The sequence below is a fragment of the Haliotis cracherodii genome, unplaced genomic scaffold, assembly GCF_022045235.1.
Source record: "Haliotis cracherodii isolate W230 unplaced genomic scaffold, xgHalCrac1.p SCAF_21, whole genome shotgun sequence".
NCBI lineage: Eukaryota > Metazoa > Mollusca > Gastropoda > Lepetellida > Haliotidae > Haliotis > Haliotis cracherodii.
Window position 1 is genome coordinate 13,983,420 of NW_027266277.1, and position 21,188 is coordinate 14,004,607.

Consider the following 21,188-nt stretch of genomic DNA (forward strand, 5'->3'; position numbering starts at 1 on the left):
ATGTACGTAAACTGCACACGCGTGAGTGTAGTACGTAACTGAGGAACTGCTTGTAAGAACATGGCCTGCAAAAGCAAGGGGTATAGAAGACGACAAACAGTTCACCTTTCAAGTCGGTCTTCGACTGACGTTTGACAAATGACCTCCAGCTGTTCAACATCCATTATCTTATCAAGGCACAACAACTTTCAGAAATTTATTTTAACAATGAATTATGCTAACACTAAAAGTATTCCGAAACTTACGTAGTTATTATGGAATCTGATTTAAATCACCTTCATACTTATGATCCTTCATGGAAGGAAAACACTTTATTCATTTCAATTTTATTTCTTCAAGGATAATTGAAATTATGCCAATAATAGCAAAAATTTCCATAAATGTCCTCATTAGGGAATTTTATATAATCACTATAAAATCAATGAAATTATGCCAGGTGGCTACCCTCCCAATATAATTAGACAATTTGAACTAATAAGACAATTTCCAGTTCAAATTAAACTTGATTGTCGAAACCTGAAATAAAGCTTTAACATAAATTATAAAATAAACATATTTCTACTTTCACACCATTGCATGAAAGTTCAATTAATTTAGCTCGAAATTGGATGCAGCTGGACACTTTGATATGTTTCTCAGGTCAAACTCATGACGATGACGTCACCGTCAGCAGATAATGACGTCATCATGAGTGTTTGATGACGGACATGCTGGCCACTGAGACGGAATATTGCATGCCAAAAGGATGCTGGGACAGGTGGGAGGGGCAGTGCTGAGGATGACAGGCCATGCTTAGAATGGGGCTTGGGTGTGGGTTGCCATGCTTGCAGAATTCTTTCCGAATGGTGTCAATATCAACCTATGTTTCGCTTCTTCCAAAACTGGATAAGATTTAACCAACAGATACAGTCCTCTTTATCAACACCCCATGAAAGAATTATGCATGAGTTAGTTTATTAAAGGTAACGCATGCAGACAAGCAGATGTGAACAGAACAGCAATAGACAGGCAAAGAAATGAAAAAGTATTTGTGATCACGCAGACTGCACTCTGTTTTGACAGTGTTAATTTTGGCGATGGTTACACAAGCATTTGGAAAGCATGCATAAGGTGAGTGAGGAAAGTGAAAAAGGAAACGAAAGACGAGTTGACACAAAGGGAAGTAACTGTTGTGGAAACTGAAAACCAATTTCCAGCATTCACGTCTTCTACAGCATTCAGTCAAGCTACACACCTACTGGCTTCTTCAAAAATAACTTTGTATACAATGCTGTGATCTCTCTCTCTCTCTCTCTCTCTCATGGACAGGATTCATTGGCCGGTCTGTCCTCGGTGCTAGGTATCACATGATGACACGTCACATGACTAACCACGATCATGTCTATTGGTGCACACCCACCCATGTGAAATCCAAAGCAAGGCTTTGAGAAGTCCAACAGAGGTTTATGCAGCAGGGTTAATTGCATGATGGGAAGGAAAGAGCGTCAGAGAGCGAACGAACGAACGAGGCGGGCGGGCACTGTAGAAGGGTTAGCGTTGTTAGAAGAACGAAGTGGGTTAGATGTGAGATGGCGGGCGGGCTACGGGCGGGCGGGCAACGGGCGGAGGGAAGAATGCAACGGGCAGGTGGCAGACAGGCAGCAACTTTCCGTCAGTCAATCGTGGTCGGTATGTCCTCAATCTCTAGAAGAGCTACAATAAATAACAACACCGTAGTCATGCATTAAATACACACAGGTTTACAAGAATGCGCATATGTAGTAACACAGTAGGCTGAAAATGATCAAAGAAAATAGATAGACATTGTTTCAAATCAGATCCTTTGGACGAACGTTATGTTCTGGAGCCAAACTGTTGTTCCGATCTTCCACAAGTTTGGACATAAGTTATAAAACTGCGTATAAGTAGTCTGCAGTATAACGATTCACTCTACACTCAAGTGACGAGTTCTGGTTCACTGGTGAATTGCTCAATCACTCTGCATGCAATACAATCAAGCTGATTGGCTCTGGAGTCAGTCACATGACCTGGACATGTGCCCAATCACATGACATCCACAAAGAACTCACATGGGTTTCCCATGGCCATTCTAAAGGACTGCCTGCTCCCACTGAGGTCTGCTGGCATCTGTGCAAGAGGCCCAGGAGGTGGGGGGAGGCTGCGATCGCTGGGGGCACCTCGTCGCGCGCTCGCTAGGCTGGCTGTGTCAGTGTCACTGCCGCCGCCACTCCCAGCAGGACTAGCAGATTTTCGGTCGGACTTTTCTTTCTCCTTCTTGCTGCTACCAGATGCACTGCTCCCTGAAAAAACAACCACGTCTTTGAGGAAAAGGGCTTTGGAATTAATACACTGTACTAAACTGTAGATCTCATGCAGACACACTTTACACATTCAAATGCAAAAGTTCTAATCTTACTGCATGCAGTTGACATTGTTTAGTGAAATCATAATTACATTTTTTATCATAATTATTCACATTTGTAAAATGATTTGTAATTTTGTTTATGTTCAATAACTGATTAATTAATTATAACTTTTCATTAGCATAAACAACGGACATATGCAAGACTACCATGAAGGAAACCTACTTGACACAGTTAGTGTTAATTCTACATGTTAACCCAGGAACATGAACTACGTCACAAACCACAGCTTAACGTCACACTAGAGTGACCTCCCTTCACCAGGACATGACAGACACCACAGTTTGAAGCACGTCACACGACAACACAATGAACAACACTGGTCAGCCAATGTAGCTGTTCTATGCTGTGTACGAGGAACACCACACCATTCCCGATTATTTGCTGACAAAGCATGTTTTCCCTACGACCCCCACCTAACTAGCCAGGGTGTAATATGTGTTGACATACAGGTAATGCTTACAGCACTGACTTGGTCCTGTGGGAAAGCGGTCATAATGCTGACAGTGCATGTTTTCCCTACGACCCCACCTAACTAGCCAGGGTGTAATATGTGTTGACATACAGGTAATGCTTACAACACTGACTTGGTCCTGTGGGAAAGCGGTCATAACGCTGACAGTGCATGTTTTCTCTACGACCCCACCTAACTAGCCAAGATGTAATATGTGTTGCCATACAGGTAATGCTTTCAGCACGGACTTGGCCCTGTGGGAAAGCGGTCATAACGCTGACAGTGCATGTTTTCTCTACGACCCCACCTAACTAGCCAAGATGTAATATGTGTTGACATACAGGTAATGCTTTCAGCACTGACTTGGTCCTGTGGGAAAGCGGTCATAACGCTGACAGTGCAATCAAACAGCTGACAAACCCAGGAGTGTTGAAAAGCAAAACGGTGACACAAAAATGATATGATTAACTAACAGTGAGCCAAAGCTAATGTGGAATGTGGACATCCCTTAAAAAGAAAAGAATGTTGAGGCTGTGTCCAACTTCTACAACTACTGTAAATCTTCAAATTAATGCGAGCGTGAATTAAATGCGAAAAATGCGAGTGGTCTTTGTTTGCATTTATGAAACTTCGCATTTATGTCTCCAAAATGACTATCAACAATAAGATGGCCTCACTGCTCACTTTGGATAGCGGAAATACCAACTTGAATATATACACAAACAAGATTCAAGTCATTTAAAGAATAGGAATTTACAATAGACATACAGTGAGTTATCAGTGCTGGGGTCAAGAGTTCTACCCACTCGTGTCAAACTAGGCATCATTGACCATTCCAATCAGTGAACTGTTGTTGGTTCAATTATCTTATTGCCTTAAAACTTCCTCAGCGCCAGTCAACAGAATAAACATATAAACTGTGTTGTTTTTAACAAAACAATGTTTATTGTTATTACGGAAGTTCTTTTACTCGCTGCTTATAAGCAGTGCTATTTGTATTTGATGGGATCAAGGCGAGGCTCTGTATCTTTCCACTGGGGATGGGGTGGGGGGAGTTGCAGTTTTGGCTCGGTGTCAGCAGTCGTATTAATTTGGAGACGCACTAATTTCAAGATTGACAGTATATGGCTTGTAGTGAAGAGAACAACCCTTAGGGATTCCGGTCAGTTACAGTCCTCCGTATCCCATGCTGGTCACAGGAGCTAACTAACGAGGATAGGGTGGTCAGGAATCAGGACTTGTCAGTGTGTTATCTTGCCCATGATAGTTGCTCATGTTTTCAGTCACGGGTTTGTGTGGTCCAGACTCAAGCCAGGATATTGCTGACTGGTAGTAAACATTCACTGAAAGCAGCAACGAGGCAATGACACAAGCACCTGCTGCACTGCTCACAAACACCCAGATGTAAAACAAACAACCTGCTACTCCATGTTGAGAGAACCAGAGGAGATTTAATAGAGGGAAATGACAGTATCATTGTACAACAGCTCAACTCAACCTGAATTATGATGTAAATGAGGGTACTGATGAACAGGGAGAAACTAGCAACGTGACATGGCTGGTAGCACAGCACATAGGTTCTATCAGTCTGGAGTGGGTTTAACACAGCTGTGACCAGTATCTCCTTTGTATCATGGTGTCAACTTTGTGTTTGAGGAAAGCACAAAGGATGCACACTGAAGAGTGAGTGAGTGGATATTGCTTAACGCCACATCAGTAATTTTGCAGCTATTTGCAGCGAGAACACTGAAGATGTTCACCACTTTGGTGAAATCCTTGATTGCAAACAGAGGATTCTAGCAGCTAAAGTGTTTCAACTGGGGAGGATGAGTTCAAGATATGACGACGATGCTTGGTGATGATATTCAGGAATGACACCAGATGTTTGGCAATGATTAAAACATGACATTCCATGCCACAGACAACATCATGATGAGACTATGAGTCAGTGAGTGAGTATTGTTTGACACCGCTTGTAGCAATATTCCAGCAATATCACGGAGGGGGACACCAGAAATGGGCTTCACACATTGTACCCATGTGGGGAATCGAACCCAGGCCTTCAGTGTGATGAGCGAACGCCACTAGGCTACCCACCTCCTATGATATTGATGGCATTAATCACGAGATGATGAGACAATACTGATGTCTGATTACCATGCCAACATGACATTCCAGGCTATGAGATGACAATGGAAATGTCTTTGGAGACGATAGCATGAGGTCAAGGTCGTTATGTGTTGTCTCGGTGATGACGATAGTGAGATGATGGTGTTCCGTGCAACGGGTCACTAACCTGTCTTGTTTTGACTCGCGGGCGTGGCGGCTTGTGCCGTGGTTTTGACACCAGGAATATTGTTGTTAGGTTCAAACGTATCATCATGACAGAGAGTTTTGTGAAGGAACTTCTCGGCCGCACCGTGCCAGTGCCGGGGGAGACACAAACATGCATTTTGTACTGGTAGTCAGAGAGAGAGAGAGAGAGAGAGAGGGGCATATGTCAAATACTGGAGACCATGGTAACAATGTTAGTTACTATGGCAACCATATCTAAATGTCAATGTTTACAAATGATAGATAACTTCACACAAGCTTTCTTAAGGCCATTAAGGCCAAGCACCTGCTGACACAATTTGAACAAATTTTGACACATAAATGTAAGAACTCTTTTAGAAATTTGATCATAATCAGAACTTAAAAAATAGGATTTATCAGTCACATTAAAGTCCAAATTGTGACATTTAAGCTTTAAGCTTGTAAATAGAGCAGTGCAAAGTCTATACAGTTTTGGGACAAAGATTCTGATATCATTTCGACCTACATCTGTAAATGTCAGACTGAATTATCAACCATGTTAATTAATTTGTTCTTACTTTAAGCAAAGTGTGAACATTCCGACCAAATTTGGACCCCCAAAATCTTGTAGTTCATACTAAGGGTCTCAATATTACGGATCAGTTGGATGCATCTTTTTCAAAATTCAGCAGCGGTTTTAAAAAAGAAACTTTCCATTTAGGTACCGTATTTACCGTATTAAGCACCCTGTTCCAGTAAGCGAACCCCGACCAACTACTAGACCAATCTGTAAGTAATAATCATAAGTGCCCCTACAAAGACTGAAAATTTATGTGATTTAATATTATAGAAGAAGTTTCAGTTTCATCAACGTTTGAACTGTTTGAATATGGTTTCAGTAAACATCCTCCTTTGCAATTTCCGAAGTGCCTGGGGTGCTTTTACGGCAAATACGGTACGTGGTTAACCTATCATCAAATCAACAGCAGTGGTTGAAAGTAAGTGGGGGTCCTGAGAACCTTGAGATTGCTGCTAGTATTAAAATCTAGGGATCCCTAAATTCTGAAAGTTAACATCGAGTTTTTTGCACGGACTCCTGGACTTCAATGCTCACTTTGAACACTGAAGGAGATCGGAGACTAGGCAGATCCAAAACACAGCATTATAAGCCAGTCTTATGCTATTTAAAATGGCTGAGAAGGAGAAGCAGAAGTTGAAGTCCCCTCTACTGAGTGCTGAAAGACTGGTGCAAGTTATCATCATGTGAGAGTAGTCCAACATACAAAACAAGATCAGTGATCACAAGAAGAGGACATTAATTGAAGATTACCCCTACATAGTACAAGCAATGGTGGGATGTATCATTTGAAATATTGATTTGTGTTGAAAAATCAACAATGATATCCAGAAAATACTTCAGGATGTCTGCTGGTGTTTTTCGTGTTTAATATACAGTAACACTTTCATTCTGTTTTTAACTGAACAGTGACATCCAATAATTCTTATTGGGATATTACCATAGAAAATATGAAATACCAGCAGACATCCTGCAGATAAGATTGTATTTTCTTATTTTCTCAAGGACGTTGTGAAAACTAGACATAGAAGCTGACAATGACTGCAAAGTAGGATAGCCTGCAAAAAACTAAAAACTTGTAGTGCATATTCCAATACTCCTATGCTTCCATAGCCTGCCTGCATTCACAGCTCCTATCAGTCCAGTTGGGGGACATTTCTCAATGTCAAAGTTCAGGATGAATTCCGGCAACTGCACCTTCGTGTGTCAGAGAAACCAATATCAAGCAAGCAGAAAAGAATAGCAAGCTGATAACGAACACACTGCTGCGGCAACGGAAATGGCGCAACACGGCAGAGCAAAAGCTGTACACAGAGAACAAGGCTGCCGGACAGCACTGGTGTGTGTCGTGTCAAGACGAGACAGGGGCATGATGGGTAATGTCTATTTGAAGTGACGATGACGGTGATAGGCGTACATATAGGGTTTTACTTGACAGTGTGAAGACAGCCACTGCCAATACAGTCAAGTTGGAAAAATAGATGTATTGTTCCTATTTGTTTTTCATGATCCAACTTTTTTTTCTTCCAAATGTATTTATTTCTGTTTAGAGATTATTCAATTTGATGTTGTTAATGAAGATATAATTATTTTTAGTAAATTGAAAAAAAATATATGTGGCAGGTAGGAGGAAAAATATAGGAAACAGTTATACAGGTAAGTCCTTTTTTCCCCCATTTTAGAACTAAGACAATGCATGAAGAGTGGAATAAAATTCAAGAGTCGTCACAAATAGAATGAAAGTGTGGTTACAATCTATTCTCTCTTCCCCCCCCATTTTTAAAAAACAAAATGAAGGCAGGATGCAGTGGAACATGATGCAAATAGAAACAAAACATCCTCCAATTTTTACCAAAGACTGATCGTGCAAAGAAGTAATAATACGCAAATGAAGTTTGTTTGTTTGTTTGTTTGTTTAACGCCGCACTCAGCGATATTCCAGCTATATGGCGGTAGTCTGTAAATAATCAAGTCTGGACCAGGCAATCCAGTGATCGACATCATGAGCATCGATCCACGCAATTGAGATACGATGACATGAAGTGAAATGATACAGCTGCAGGTGCCATAAGTTGATGATAAGTATCTAAGTAGCACATGCCAATATTGATGAGTTTGTGGGCTGCAGGTTTCACTTCCACAAAGGAAGATAGATATCATTCAGTGTAGGTACAGACAGGAGACATATTGTTACATGTGCCATGTTATGATGATCAACGTGTAGATGCAACACCATTCGGACATCATGCACACGAGTTTAGCAAAACAATGAGATGTTCCACCAACAACTGCTCAGGTCATAGTTAACAACTGACAATCAAGGAAAGACAACTCTAAAACTGCTTGTACTTGGTAAATGACTTCACTTAATGCTGCTTGGTACTCTTCGTGCAGAAAGAGCAAATGAACTGTTCTTGAAAACAATCAACTTAGTTTAAAACTTAATGTTGTAACAATGAATGAAAGAGACTGATCTTGATTCAACAAAATGAACACAATACATGAGACAGATTTGAAACGAGGAAATTGAAATTGTCAGCCAAAATAATATCTATAATATCTGTATATTCCTTCATGACTGGAATTATCTCCCCTTTAACCGACACATTTTGTAATTATCTCCCTTGGTATACTTTACACGGCATGAGAGAATAGTTTCACAGCCAACAGTGTACTTATTAGTTTATTGGCCAGTGTAACCACATGATCCACATTAAAACCTTTACTACCCAGACATGAAAGTAGTCTAAAACACACTGGATGAAGTCCTTATTCTCAAGACACATATTTAATTTTAATACGAGATACAAATATGCCCTGAACATGTGTAATGAGTACGATATGGAAGATTTAGTCCATCAAGTCATAGCATTGTGAAAGGTTTATAGTATCCATATTCCATGACAATTTTTTTCGAGTTAACTACAAATGGTAAAATACACAGCAGATCACAATGTCTATCTTGATCTCTTGCAGTTAATTCAATGTTGACGTTAACTTTGTCTACCCAGCATTAGAAGCAATGACGGAGGAATTAGTGGCAGCATTATGGGTGATGCGTTAGATTAGCTGATGCAGTTATGGAAAGTACTTATTACACAATTATCCCTACCATTAAGTACTTTACAAAGACTATTCTCTTACCGTTTGGCCTTAATCATGGTATTACTAACACATAATCTGCTCCAACTGGATGGGGGCATTTTTCTAACTTTAAAAGCATGCCTTATTTTTGTATCTATAAAACACTATCTATTAATACTAACCACATATACAAACAGTTGACTTCTATCATGCTGACAAAGACACCTAAAGGCTAATTCTAACATACTACAACATGCTGACAAAGAAACCTAACATGCTAATTCTAACATACATAATAGGGCTGGGACGGGTAACTCGGGTACTCGGGTCGGATGGGTACTGAGTAGGACCCGGGTACCCACAGGACTACCCAGACCGATGGTTAGTCACGTGATATATTGTTAAATGACAAAAACTCACTATAGCTCAGCGGTTACACGAATGTCGCTAATGTTCGCATTTCCTTCTGACGATGCACACATTCCTTTTGACTTGTATATGTTTGAGCAAAGATCAAGCTTCAGTCAACTTCAGTGAACACTTGATCTGATTGTTTGATACATGTATCTAAATAGAATCTGTATCTTTTAGCCAGGGCTGCAGTAAAACAATTACCAATCAGACATTTTGTTCCCAACTCTTGAAACTTGCAGTGGGTACCCGGGTAGGGTCGGGTAATAGGGGGTCGGGTACCCGGGTAGTAGATTTGGACTCGTCCCAGCCCTAATACATAAAGTACATTATAAACACTGATTTAAATAACTTCACATACAATTACTGATGATGGAAATAAAATACATCTACAACTATGTTTAGGATAATCTAGATAGGGTCCCCGTAGTTCAGTTGCCTGCTGGTGTGTCAGTCAAATGATTATTTCAGAGAGAGAAACATTTACATTGAAGACTGGCTACTTACTATCAAGTCAAGTTATTAACCATTACTTCATGTACATAACAGTACCTCAAGGTCACTGATCAGTTACCACTTAAGCCACAACTGTCAAGTACTTTGAAGATGTCCATGGCTAGAAAATAGTTGACAGCCTCACAAAGCTGGTCAGTTTCCAGGGGCATCTCAGTGAGAGGGTAAGAGTATAGGAATTTGCAAATGCCCCATCAAAGTCACATGTTTAATAATGTGACTTTAAAAACAGAAGTAAAGTTTTTTGTCATTACAAATCCGAAACTTGTTTCATTACAAATTGAGGGTGGACAAAAGAAGGGCAAATCATGTGACCAAACAATCAGCAGTCAACTTTTTGGAGGGGGGTTGACGGAAGTGCAAGGAGAAGACTACAAACCCAAACTACTCGAGGAATTTCTCCTCCATGCAATATGATGTCTGCTCCCATGCATGGCGTGGGCGGTGTGCTCCGCCAAGCTACGCCGGTGGGGATCACACGAGGAGGACTGTTGATGGTGATGGGCACTTTGTTTATCCTTATTTTCCCAAAGCTTGCGCAAATGATTGTATGTACTAACTAAACATGTACAGTCTTTAGCAGCGACTGAAATCAACAGGAAATCAAAAGAAAATCACACATATTGAAACAACACAGTACAACAGCTGGCATTCCTGGCCAGACTCGGGACATGAATGAAGCGAAGAGTGCAAGCAACTAGACATGCATAACGAGCAACACAGAGAAGCATGCTTGACGTGATGTGTGTGAATGTCATGCCGGGAGGGTGGGGAGGGAGGGAGGGAGGGGGGGAGGGAGGGAGGGAGTGAGTGAGTGAGTGTGACATGCTCGGAACTGATGAATCACCATCACAATCAAATGATAACCACAGATCTTAAATAACTAGTTTACAAATTAACCACTTGTAATATCTGGACTCCATACTTAATCCTAGATACATATTAACGACCTTGACCTTACTTTTCACAATGCATCCGTTTACAGAGTATCGCCACATACCAGTTCAACAAAGATCAGAAAATTTGTGAGAGATTCCAATATGAATAATGAACGATGCTCTGAAGCAAAGAAGCAGGCCATGTGACCCAAACTGAAATGTCTAGCAGACTAAGCACGTGTGGCCGTAACCTAGCAACCAACATGCAGCCATGACAACGCAGGTGTCGCCAGGACAGCCATGGTAATGTGACAAGTGGCAAATAAAACAAGCAGCAGCTAGGAAGCAAGAGTTGCAAGCAACGGTAAGACGGACTTGCCCGTATCATGCTACTGCAGAGTAAGGAACAAATAAACAAATCAAAGTTAGCCTTTGAATTTCACATTAGTACAACAGCAACAACTAGTAACATCAGGTCATCTGTCCTCTCTGTTGTCCAAAATATCTTGGATAATACCTCAAAGCAGTGTTTCTTTAGTACATTTACACCAGGGTTGTCCAAAATATCTTGGCTAATACCTATAGGCTTAATCAGTTTCTCAGACCAGTGTTTCTTTAGCAAAGTAGAAAGATAGTTGTCCAAAATATCTTGGATAATACCTATAGGCTTAATCAGTTTTTCAAAGCAGTGTTTCTTTAGCAAAGTAAAAACATGGTTGTCCAAAATATCTTGGCTAATACCTATAGGCTTAATCAGTTTCTCAGACCAGTGTTTCTTTAGCAAAGTAGAAACATTGTTGTCCAAAATATCTTGGAACACTTAATCCATTTCTTATGTTATGTTCCTTTAGCGAGTAACACCACAGTTATCTCCCTTTGACTCAAAAGGAACCGATTATATTTCTTAAATTCCTCAAATTTTGAGATTACATTCAATAAAATGAAAATAATCTGAACATAAATGGAAAATATTTCCAACTAGTCATGGCCAAGGTCTTTGGCAACTAACATTTGTTTACTGTTCTTTTATATTAATATATCACATTCAAACACGTGTTTCATAGGCACATAATAAGAATGTACTTAGTTGAGCATTAGCAAGGCTAAATATTAGGTTAGTAGAAGCAAATCACCCACAGCCATTAATGTCTAATTGGCAAGCCAATAAATATAAACAGAGACAAAATGCTTATTTTCATCATAAAAATGGGAACATAGAAATATACATCTTAACTTTAACATGTAATCAAGTTTAAGCAAATTGAAATTAAATACTTTTAACTTGTCTCAATTGCAAGCTCAAATAAAGCAAAGCGAGAAATCAAACAGCAGTAATTTTGGATTCTCTGCACAAACTTTCTTTGTCAAAATGACAAACCCCCTACAACCAAAATACTCTAACAATTATATACAAAGCTAAGCATTCTTCTTGGCTAGGAATGGACAATACCATTTACATTGAAGGGGAGACAGGTTGATACATAAAACACAAACTCTCTTTAAAAAAAGAAACCTACACCAAAATGAATCAATCCATAGATGATGGATCTGAACGGACAATTCCATTCGTCCTCAAAGGGATGATAAGTAGGAAGACATACTACCCAAAAACATTCTATTGCCACAACCACCGCCTTACCTGATGCACTATGGACACTCCCTGCACTGCCATTACCTCCACCACCAGGGGGCACTGCACCAACAGGTGGGGGCGGCATGCCGTCGACGAAGCTGCCGACGTAGCTGGTGTTGTCAGTGCTTGTGTAGCTGTAGGGGGGTATATAGCTGAGGTTCTGGGGCAAGTAGTTGGAGCTGCTGTAGGGGTATTGATTGTTCCACGCAGGGGGTGGCAGGGGGGCGAGGGTGTCACGGTCGGCTTCTGATACAGAGTCCACGTCTTCAAGACTCAGGGATGTCAGATCTGGAGAAGGAGGGATGAATATACAGTGCTGTCCAGCATTTAACTTGCATTATTTCTTTAATACCTCTTGTTATTTGTTGTTTAATGCAGCAATCAGCAATATTCCAGCTACATGGCGGCGACCTGTAAATAATCGAGTCCCGACCAGACAATTCATTGATCGTGAGCAACGATCCACGGTGTCAGGGTACGATAACACGCCATCAACCATGTCTCCGAGTCTGACCACCGTTGGGTAGCAACTTACAAATTTATGAATATCGATACCAAGTAAATAATCCAGTGCCACAGAAACGTTTATGTGTAATAAGATGGACAATGAGGAGGCCGAAAATTTAAACCATTAATGGGCCAGCCCAGTTCTTATTTGTGAATAAATTTATTACTTTCAGGTTATCATAAGTCATGTTTTATCAATAAACATATAGAAACATTAATATTATTACTTATGCATATACAGTTTTGTTTGTTGTTTAACGCCGCACTCAGCAGTATTCAAGCTATATGACGGCGGTCTGTAAATAAATGAGTCTGGACCAGTCAATCCAGTGATTGACACCATGAGTATCGATCAATGTAGTTAGGATCGATGACATGCATCAACAAAGTGAGCGAGTCTGACAACCCGATCCCGTTAGTCAAGCATAGTTGCCTTTTACGACAAGCATAGTTGCCTTTTACGACAAGCATGGGTTGCTGAAGGCCTATTCCACCCCGGATCTTCATGGGTCTGTTGATTTACTGTGATAGTTTGATATACTGTGATACTCTGATATACTGTGATACTCTTGAGTCAATATAGTGATACCAAACTTCCCACCAATGACACCACTGTTTTTAAGTAGTTTAGAATTCTGGCAACTGATTAAGGAGGAGATATGGGAGGTGACAAATGCAATCAGCGACTGCAGGCTTACCTGGATACTGCGGAGGACCTGAAACAGGAGAGAGGAGCAAGTATATAACATTGTATACACCACATGGGAGGTCATTATCATATTGTTGTTATACACCAGTATATACACTGGGCCACACAAACCACTGGTTGATATCATGAGCACTGTGTCAGGGTGTTACTTTTGTCTGATAACGCCGCACTCAGCAATATTCCAGCGGTATCACAGCCTGTACAGAATCAAGTCGGGACCAGACAATCCAGTGACTGATATTGTGAGCAACGATCCTTGTGATGGCGAACTATGATACGCTATCAAGCAGGTCTGAGTCTGACCATCCCATCCATTTGGTCACCTTTTACCACTAGCAGACATAGCTTAACGCTGCTTTGAACAGTATTCATGTGGCAAGTTAACACAAAAAGATTCAGGCCGCAGACTTCACCACATGAGCATGGGTATTGTGCTGACAAAATCTGAAATATAATCAGGCAACTCTTGGATCTGAACAATGAAAATGATTAAAAGACAAAACTTTACCACAGAGATCTCCAAAGACGTAGTAGCACTGTTCTGAAAACGTCAGCTTGTTGACTGTGTGCCGGATGTAGCCAGCTTTCAGCAGATTACAAGCATATTTCCTTGCATCTCTCCGGTCAGCGAAACCCTCCACGTGCGTAAAGAGCCAATCTACAAGATCGGAACCTGAACGAAAGAATAAATGACCTGATTATCATGTCACAACAATTTGTCCGGGACGAAATATCTTGATTCAAGATCACACTTTCAGCATCCTTTTCAGTCTTTATTAGATTATTAGTTGAGCGTGTTACTTTACCGTAAATATCATTTGTTAAGATTAAAAAATTGTGTTATGTGCCTCTTCTGCTCTAGAACATGAAGCATACATATAAACATATATATATACCTATAAAAGCATTTGGTATCGTTATTTTGAGCCACATTCTGTCTCGGATTTCCAGCCCTGAGTCTGGCTGTGCCATCGCCTTGACAACGGTTGCCATGTCAGTATTCACTGTGAGATTTAAGTCATCAAACCCTGAAAACAAAAAAAAAGCTTTTTTATTTTATTTCATTTGTGCTTAAGCCATGAAGTACAGTTTATAAGGGCAACAACCATATTACAGTGTCATGTAGCAACGTGTATTGTTTCTTGCATGTGTACGTCAACAATCCCAACAGTTTAATAATAAGTACCAAACATGGTATTCGGTAGCCAGCAAGTGCCATATGAGCGAGTTGGGTTTTATGCCGCTTTCTTAGCAATATTCCAGCCACATCATGACAGGGGAAATAAGCTTCACACATTGTACCCATGTGGGGAATAGAACCCAGGCCTTTGATGCGATGAGCGAACGCTCTAGCCACTTGGCTACCCCCATCACTCCTAAACCCTGCAGGAAATAGATAAACCACCTCCATTTCTTGCCCCAAATGATAAAAACAACAAGGAAACAAATCTGTCCCATAGTCTGAAGGATGCTCTCAGGTATGGGGCCATGTGTTTGGGGCAGTTGGGAAAGTGATGTCTCCCTACTGCCCCTTCCATATAGAGGGATGAACTTACGTTCTGACTCAGGTATAGAGCTAGTGAGTGAGGAGCTAGTTGACGTCATATTGCTGATTGAGGTGCTGGGTCCGCCACGCCCCATGTAGTGTTCCCGCATCGCAGTCGTGTGTGCCACCCACGCCGACGGGTCGATTGGCCGAACTGGCTCCTGTCTTGGAACTGTGAAATAACCTTTAGGGTTTGGGTCCCAACATTTGGCTACGACTAGTGTGATTGGACTGAAACAAGATGACATAAATCAGTTATCGCACAGGTGATTCCAATGGATAATGGCAATATCTGAACATCTCATACAACTATTCATTAACTATACACTGTATCTGCCAATTGCTACATTAAATACCTTTTGAATACTGTTTGGATATTTTTACCACAAAGCTTATTAAGTGAGAGAATGTAGTTTAAAACTACAGGATTAATATTCCAGTTATTTGTAATAAAGCTTTACAAATTGCAAAACTATTCAAGTAAGCCAAGGTATTGAACATACCCCGGTTTCTGTACTGCCTCTCGTAACGTCCTTACGGCATCATCGTTACTCATGTTCTCGAAACTGATACCATTCACCTCGAGAATCATGTCCCCTGGTTCAATGCGGCCATCTTGAGCTACAGCGCCGCTGTAATGAAGAAAACAGAATGGCTTCTTTTACATAACTGAAATAAAGTAGTCACTACATAATCCAGTGAGCATTGACCAACGGGATACGGCAGCATGCATCAACCCAGTCACTGCATCCGATGCCGTTAATCACCTCTTACGTAAAAGCATGGGAAGTCTAACCGGGATCTTCACTGGGAAAGGGTTCCTTTAAGAACAAGGGACATCAAGATCTTCCAGTTTCAGTGTTGCCATTATGACAGGCGTCAGTCTGGCGTACTCACCCTTTCATGATGGAGCCCACGTAGATGCCGCCGTCCCCTCCCTTGTTGCTCTGTCCCACAATACTGATTCCCAGGAAGTTGACTGTATCTGTAACACAATCCAAGTAAATATGAAAGTAAATATGAAAGAAAATCCCAAAAGAAATAAACATATTTCACACCACTGGTGAGCAGTGACACATTTATGCATTGATTACTTTGAACATTTGAAATATTAACTAAAACAGTAGCTTTTTGTCTTCGACAATTGACATGACTGACAATAACAAGTCTGTTTGGGTAAATCTAAACTCTATATCATCACAATAGTTAACCGATGAAAAGCCGAACACCATCTATCCCAGCTGCATATTCTTCCATTTACAAAGTAAACAGCAAGAGACAGGACACTACTGAACAGTGCATCAACTTACCCATATTAAGTGTAACTGTTATTATGTTTAGAGACATTGTCGAATCGGTTATACTGCTAAATGATGAAGCCTGAAACAAAACACAGATCAATGATCAACACAAAAATAACAAATTTACTATCAGATGGCAATAACTGTCCACAAACCAAACCTTTCCAATACTGACCAGAGAGTCAACAGTTTTCAGTATTCACCGAAACACAAGACTAGAAAAATCATGTTTTAACATTTAATGCCACATTTAATAAGACTATAATTTGTGCAAATGATGCCAAGAGCTCAGTTCGAGCAGTAAAGACCATGTGCTGACAAATAACACATTATGAAAAATAATTACAAAGTTTGAGATAGTTATTTAGAAGGTTTTTGGCACAGCGGTCTGTAACTAAAAAGTCTGAAGGAGCAAACCAGTGGTTAGGTAAACGTCATGCTGTCGGGGTATGATGACACACAATCAGCCAGTCACACATGACCACCCATTCCTCTATATATCCAGCTCTATTACAAGCCTGGGTATTTGGCAACCTCTTCTCCCCTGGCATCAAAATAAGGGAATATCCCAAAATGATTGGTGAGCAAATAAATATCCCAATTACACTCATGCAACATTAGCATTTATTTTATCTTTAAAAAAAGAATTATATTTGGATATTATCTTACTCTACTGATAGGAGGCGGCCGATGTCTCCTCCGTCGTTTCCGATGGCGACCATATCGTGATGACATTCCTGTTGTATCAGTAACTGTTGAAAACCTGTAACCACAAAATACAATGATCACACTGTGCACTGGTCCAAACACTGCACTGAGCAGTATTTCAGTTATATCACGGCTGATAATGAATTTCTGATTTTGGTAGAGACACATACATGAGTTCCCAAGCGATGTGCCATCCATTATCCATACCCAGCAGCCATGTTGACCAGCTGGTCCTTGGGTAGACAACTTAACCTGATTCATGTTCCAACCCAAATAGTGATAGCATATACTACTCAACTTTTGTTAAGGACAAAACCTTTGACTAACGAGGACTAGTTGGGTATTGGCCTGACTTTCATGTTGTAATTTAGTGCAATAATGATTCAGGTATTGTGATGCGTACCACAACATATCACATGCATTCTATCATCTGTAATTTGTTATGAACCTGAAGATTTCCCCCGCACATTGATACCTCCCCACAAAAGCCAGAAATTCTACGAACCCTTAAGATGCCGGCATGTTATCCTTACAAGGACTTGTGGACTAAAAAAGTTAGTTTCTGCCGCTGCTCGGAGATTGTATTCAATGACATTGGTCATGCAAGACATAACTCAATGGTACGACAGCTTGTCAAGCAAATTAACCCTTGTTAAAAGGTGAGGTGAAATTGAGTTTAATGTCGCGTCCACTTTAATGAAGCGATGTGCATGCGCGTGTGTGTATGTGTGTGTGTGTCAGCTTGTACTAGTCCGGACTGATGCCGATTGATAGTGCTAGCTCACTGAGATACCATGATGCAGTTATTAATACCCCACTCAGACACATTACACCCAAATCTGAGCCGACTAGTCCTTGTTTTTGCCCCTTAATGCCGAGCGCCAGACATGGTAACAACAGAGGAACCATTTTTTAATGTCTTTAGGTGCGACGCGGCCGGGAATTAAACCCAGGACCTTCCGCTCACCAGGCGGATGCTCTACCACTAGACCACAGGTGGTCCCTTGTTACAATGTTCAGTTTGAGTTGAGAGCGAGTGAGTGAGTGAGTGAGTTTTAGCAATATTTCAGCAATATCAGGGCAGGGGGCACCCGATTTTGCGAGAATGTACAGTGATATTGAACGAAGCCAACAATTACATGGTGTCTCACCTGCTATCATCCTCCGAGTCAAAGAAGCTGGTGGTTTCGAGATCACTGCTCATCATGGTGGATGTCTCATACTGATGGGGGCCGGGAGGCCGCTCTCGATGTCGTTCATGCTTTGCATGGCCATTAATTCGGGGACCTGAAAACAACACATCCCCTGTAACTTGTGTCAACAAAAGATCCAACCTTTCATGTCGAGTTATTACTGATAGTTTCTCATTTTTAACCTTTCATGTCTAGTTATTACTGATAGTTTCACATTTTTAACCTTTCATGTCTAGTTATTACTGATAGTTTCACATTTTTAACCTTTCATGTCTAGTTATTACTGATAGTTTCACATTTTTAACCTTTCATGTCTAGTTATTACTGATAGTTTCACATTTTTAACCTTTCATGATGTTGATACCATGTTTTCACATAGATGTCAACTGCATCTATAGCCACGCAAGATGTAACTAGTAACCTACACAAATCAAACTTCAAGCTCACAGTTTTCCTAATGCACAGTAGAAAAACACACACACATACCAAGTATGTCCAAAAAATATTCAAACTTGGCAATTTCACTTGTTAGTCAGTTGACTTCTTCTACTGTTTCTATTTATGCTATATGTAACTGAGACTGAACATTCTGTGTTAAGGTCTTTCTTCCAGCTGTTCATTTTGTTTTGTTCGTTTGTTGTTGAATGCAGCTCAGCAATATTCCAGCCATATGATCTTGTAAATAATCGAATCTGAACCTGACAATCCAGTGATTGACATCATGAACAGCGATCCACGCAATTGGAATCGATGACAGGCATCAACCAAGCCAGCATGCCTGACCACCTGATCCCATTAATCGCCTCTTACAACAAGCATAGTTGCCTTTTACAAGAATGTGTTGCTGAAGACCTATTCTACCTTGGATCTTCACGGGTCCTTTAGTCATTAATGTGGGATGTGTGTTCAGTGGGCGTGTCAGTGGGGTGTGACCTTACCCAGTTGACAGAGACTGAACACAACATGTGAGGTCACAAGGGAGATAATGCCGTTAGTGGAGCTACTGTCAGCTTCACGGTACACACTCATCCCTGACAGTGACAAAGTGACAGTCTGCCAACTCCAGTTGTCCCACCAGTTGTCATGGTGATGGACAGGACAGGCTGCCTGTGCAGGGGGTGTACCTCATGGCCTGGGGGTGTAATGTGTATATTCCTCAAATATCTGTATCACAACAGGGTCACTTATGACCACAAATGGGGAACTGGGGACCTATTTTAACCCAGATATCCCACCTAGGGAAATATTTAGAGATGAAAGCTACTTTCACCAACCTAAAGACTAAATAAATGTCATAGCAATAATTTAAAAAAAAAATTGTTTTAAAGCAGTAAAAATGAATTCTAAGTGGAATTATTTCTTGCTCTTATGACAGGCACAAGGGAACTTGAAACCTATTTTGCCCAGAAACACCATAGGGAATATTCAATTTTTCTTACTATGTCATGACAGTCCATTTTGTAGCCAGTCTCTTGTGGACAAATTCTGTACAATACATACCATTCTCCTTGGACAAAGTCAAGAAAGCAATGGGAGAAATATACAGAGGTAGACACCATTGGTCATACACAACTAGTCCACACTCATTTCTGACTGCTGATTTGTTTTGTAAAATAACATGATTTTGAGAGAAAATAACTAGACCCTCCATATTTTCACTGGTCTCATTTCTATCTCTGGCACACTGTTCTTCAAAGAATAAAAGTGAAAAATAAAACAAGAAATGAGACAAATATTGTATTTCAGTAAATCTCACCATAACAGAATTTACATCCACATAAATATGCTGAAAGTATTATACGTTCAGAAACAAAAGGAGATATTGGTAGTCAAACGAGCATTTCAAAGCTAGTCTAAACAAACCAAGCTCTTGAGAGCAGAATACACCAGCGGTCTACGTTCCCCAAACTGGGAGCAACAATCCTATCTATGCACAACCAACACAAACAAAGAAGTTCAACAGTTTTTGCCCGTCTCTATTTTAGCTGGAGAATTTCTGTCCTGATTCAATGTAAACAGATGCATGTGTCAGTAGGGAGGGAAGATGGTGATTACAGAGCAGAATCCCATCCTCAGACGATTCATCAGGCTCTTCACACAATTCATCAAGCAGTAACAAGCCCTGATTCCAGCCGACTGTCCCAGATGGTCCCCCTACACTCCACACCTACAGTAACGGCTGGGAGCTTCACCACTACACCTCACCTACAGCGTCGTCTGGAAGCTTCACTGCTACACCAACACCTACAGCATAGGCTTGACTAGTCCGAAAGAACATCTACCACACAGGCCTCAAATATTGGCTACAATTGCTAAGTGAACAATTGAACTATTTACTGGACTTGGCATTCAGACTAGTAGCAAAGTCTCAAGGGTCTAGAAGCTTCACTGACAACACTGCTACACCACACCTACAATAAAGCATCTTTTGGCTGTAGCACAATATGTGCCTTATTAATGACAATGTGTAGGTGGTAGAATACACATTTAGATAGAAAAACGTTGAAAGAATTCAATATCTAATCAATCATCTCATCTAAGTGAACTATGAAAATCTTTATGATACAAAGGCCTTGGTTGTCATTCGTGACAGTTTTTATATCTATAGAGTGAGTGAATATAGCTTTATCATGTCGGCTTTAGACAAAGACAGGATCTGACAAACCAATAGATGGCTGTGTGAAATATGATACAGACTGTCTGGTTCAATAACACTGGATAGACTTGATGACCACTGCATGTTGGTCAGAAACATGAATTGTGGTGTTCCTTGCACTAGATGTGTGTGACTTCACATGTGAGTAAGTTAGGGTTGAAGTGCTTTTAGCAATATTCCATTTATATCACTGCAAGGGACACACATTGTACCCATGTGGGAAATCAAATCCAGGCCTTTGGGGTGACAAGCTGACGCTTTACCCACTAGGCTACCCCTCTGCCTAACTTTATTATAAGA

At 40.7% G+C, this 21,188-nt stretch overlaps 1 protein-coding gene across 1 annotated transcript in view; it reads right to left on the bottom strand.

Moving 5' to 3' along the window:
• Positions 1 to 282: 282 nt before the first annotated feature.
• The window catches only part of LOC139470781 (segment polarity protein dishevelled homolog DVL-3-like), a gene marked incomplete at its 5' end in the record, with an annotated part of 55,085 nt that continues 34,179 nt past the window's right edge, over positions 283 to 21,188 (bottom strand). Inside the window, 13 exons of the mRNA XM_071253072.1 lie at positions 283 to 1,692; positions 2,070 to 2,300; positions 10,137 to 10,343; positions 12,275 to 12,556; positions 13,474 to 13,491; positions 13,993 to 14,157; positions 14,381 to 14,512; positions 15,041 to 15,261; positions 15,534 to 15,662; positions 15,928 to 16,015; positions 16,341 to 16,410; positions 17,001 to 17,094; positions 18,191 to 18,326. Of these exons, the coding sequence (XP_071109173.1) occupies positions 1,652 to 1,692; positions 2,070 to 2,300; positions 10,137 to 10,343; positions 12,275 to 12,556; positions 13,474 to 13,491; positions 13,993 to 14,157; positions 14,381 to 14,512; positions 15,041 to 15,261; positions 15,534 to 15,662; positions 15,928 to 16,015; positions 16,341 to 16,410; positions 17,001 to 17,094; positions 18,191 to 18,326 (1,814 nt within the window). The remainder of the gene's footprint in view (positions 1,693 to 2,069; positions 2,301 to 10,136; positions 10,344 to 12,274; positions 12,557 to 13,473; positions 13,492 to 13,992; positions 14,158 to 14,380; positions 14,513 to 15,040; positions 15,262 to 15,533; positions 15,663 to 15,927; positions 16,016 to 16,340; positions 16,411 to 17,000; positions 17,095 to 18,190; positions 18,327 to 21,188) is intronic.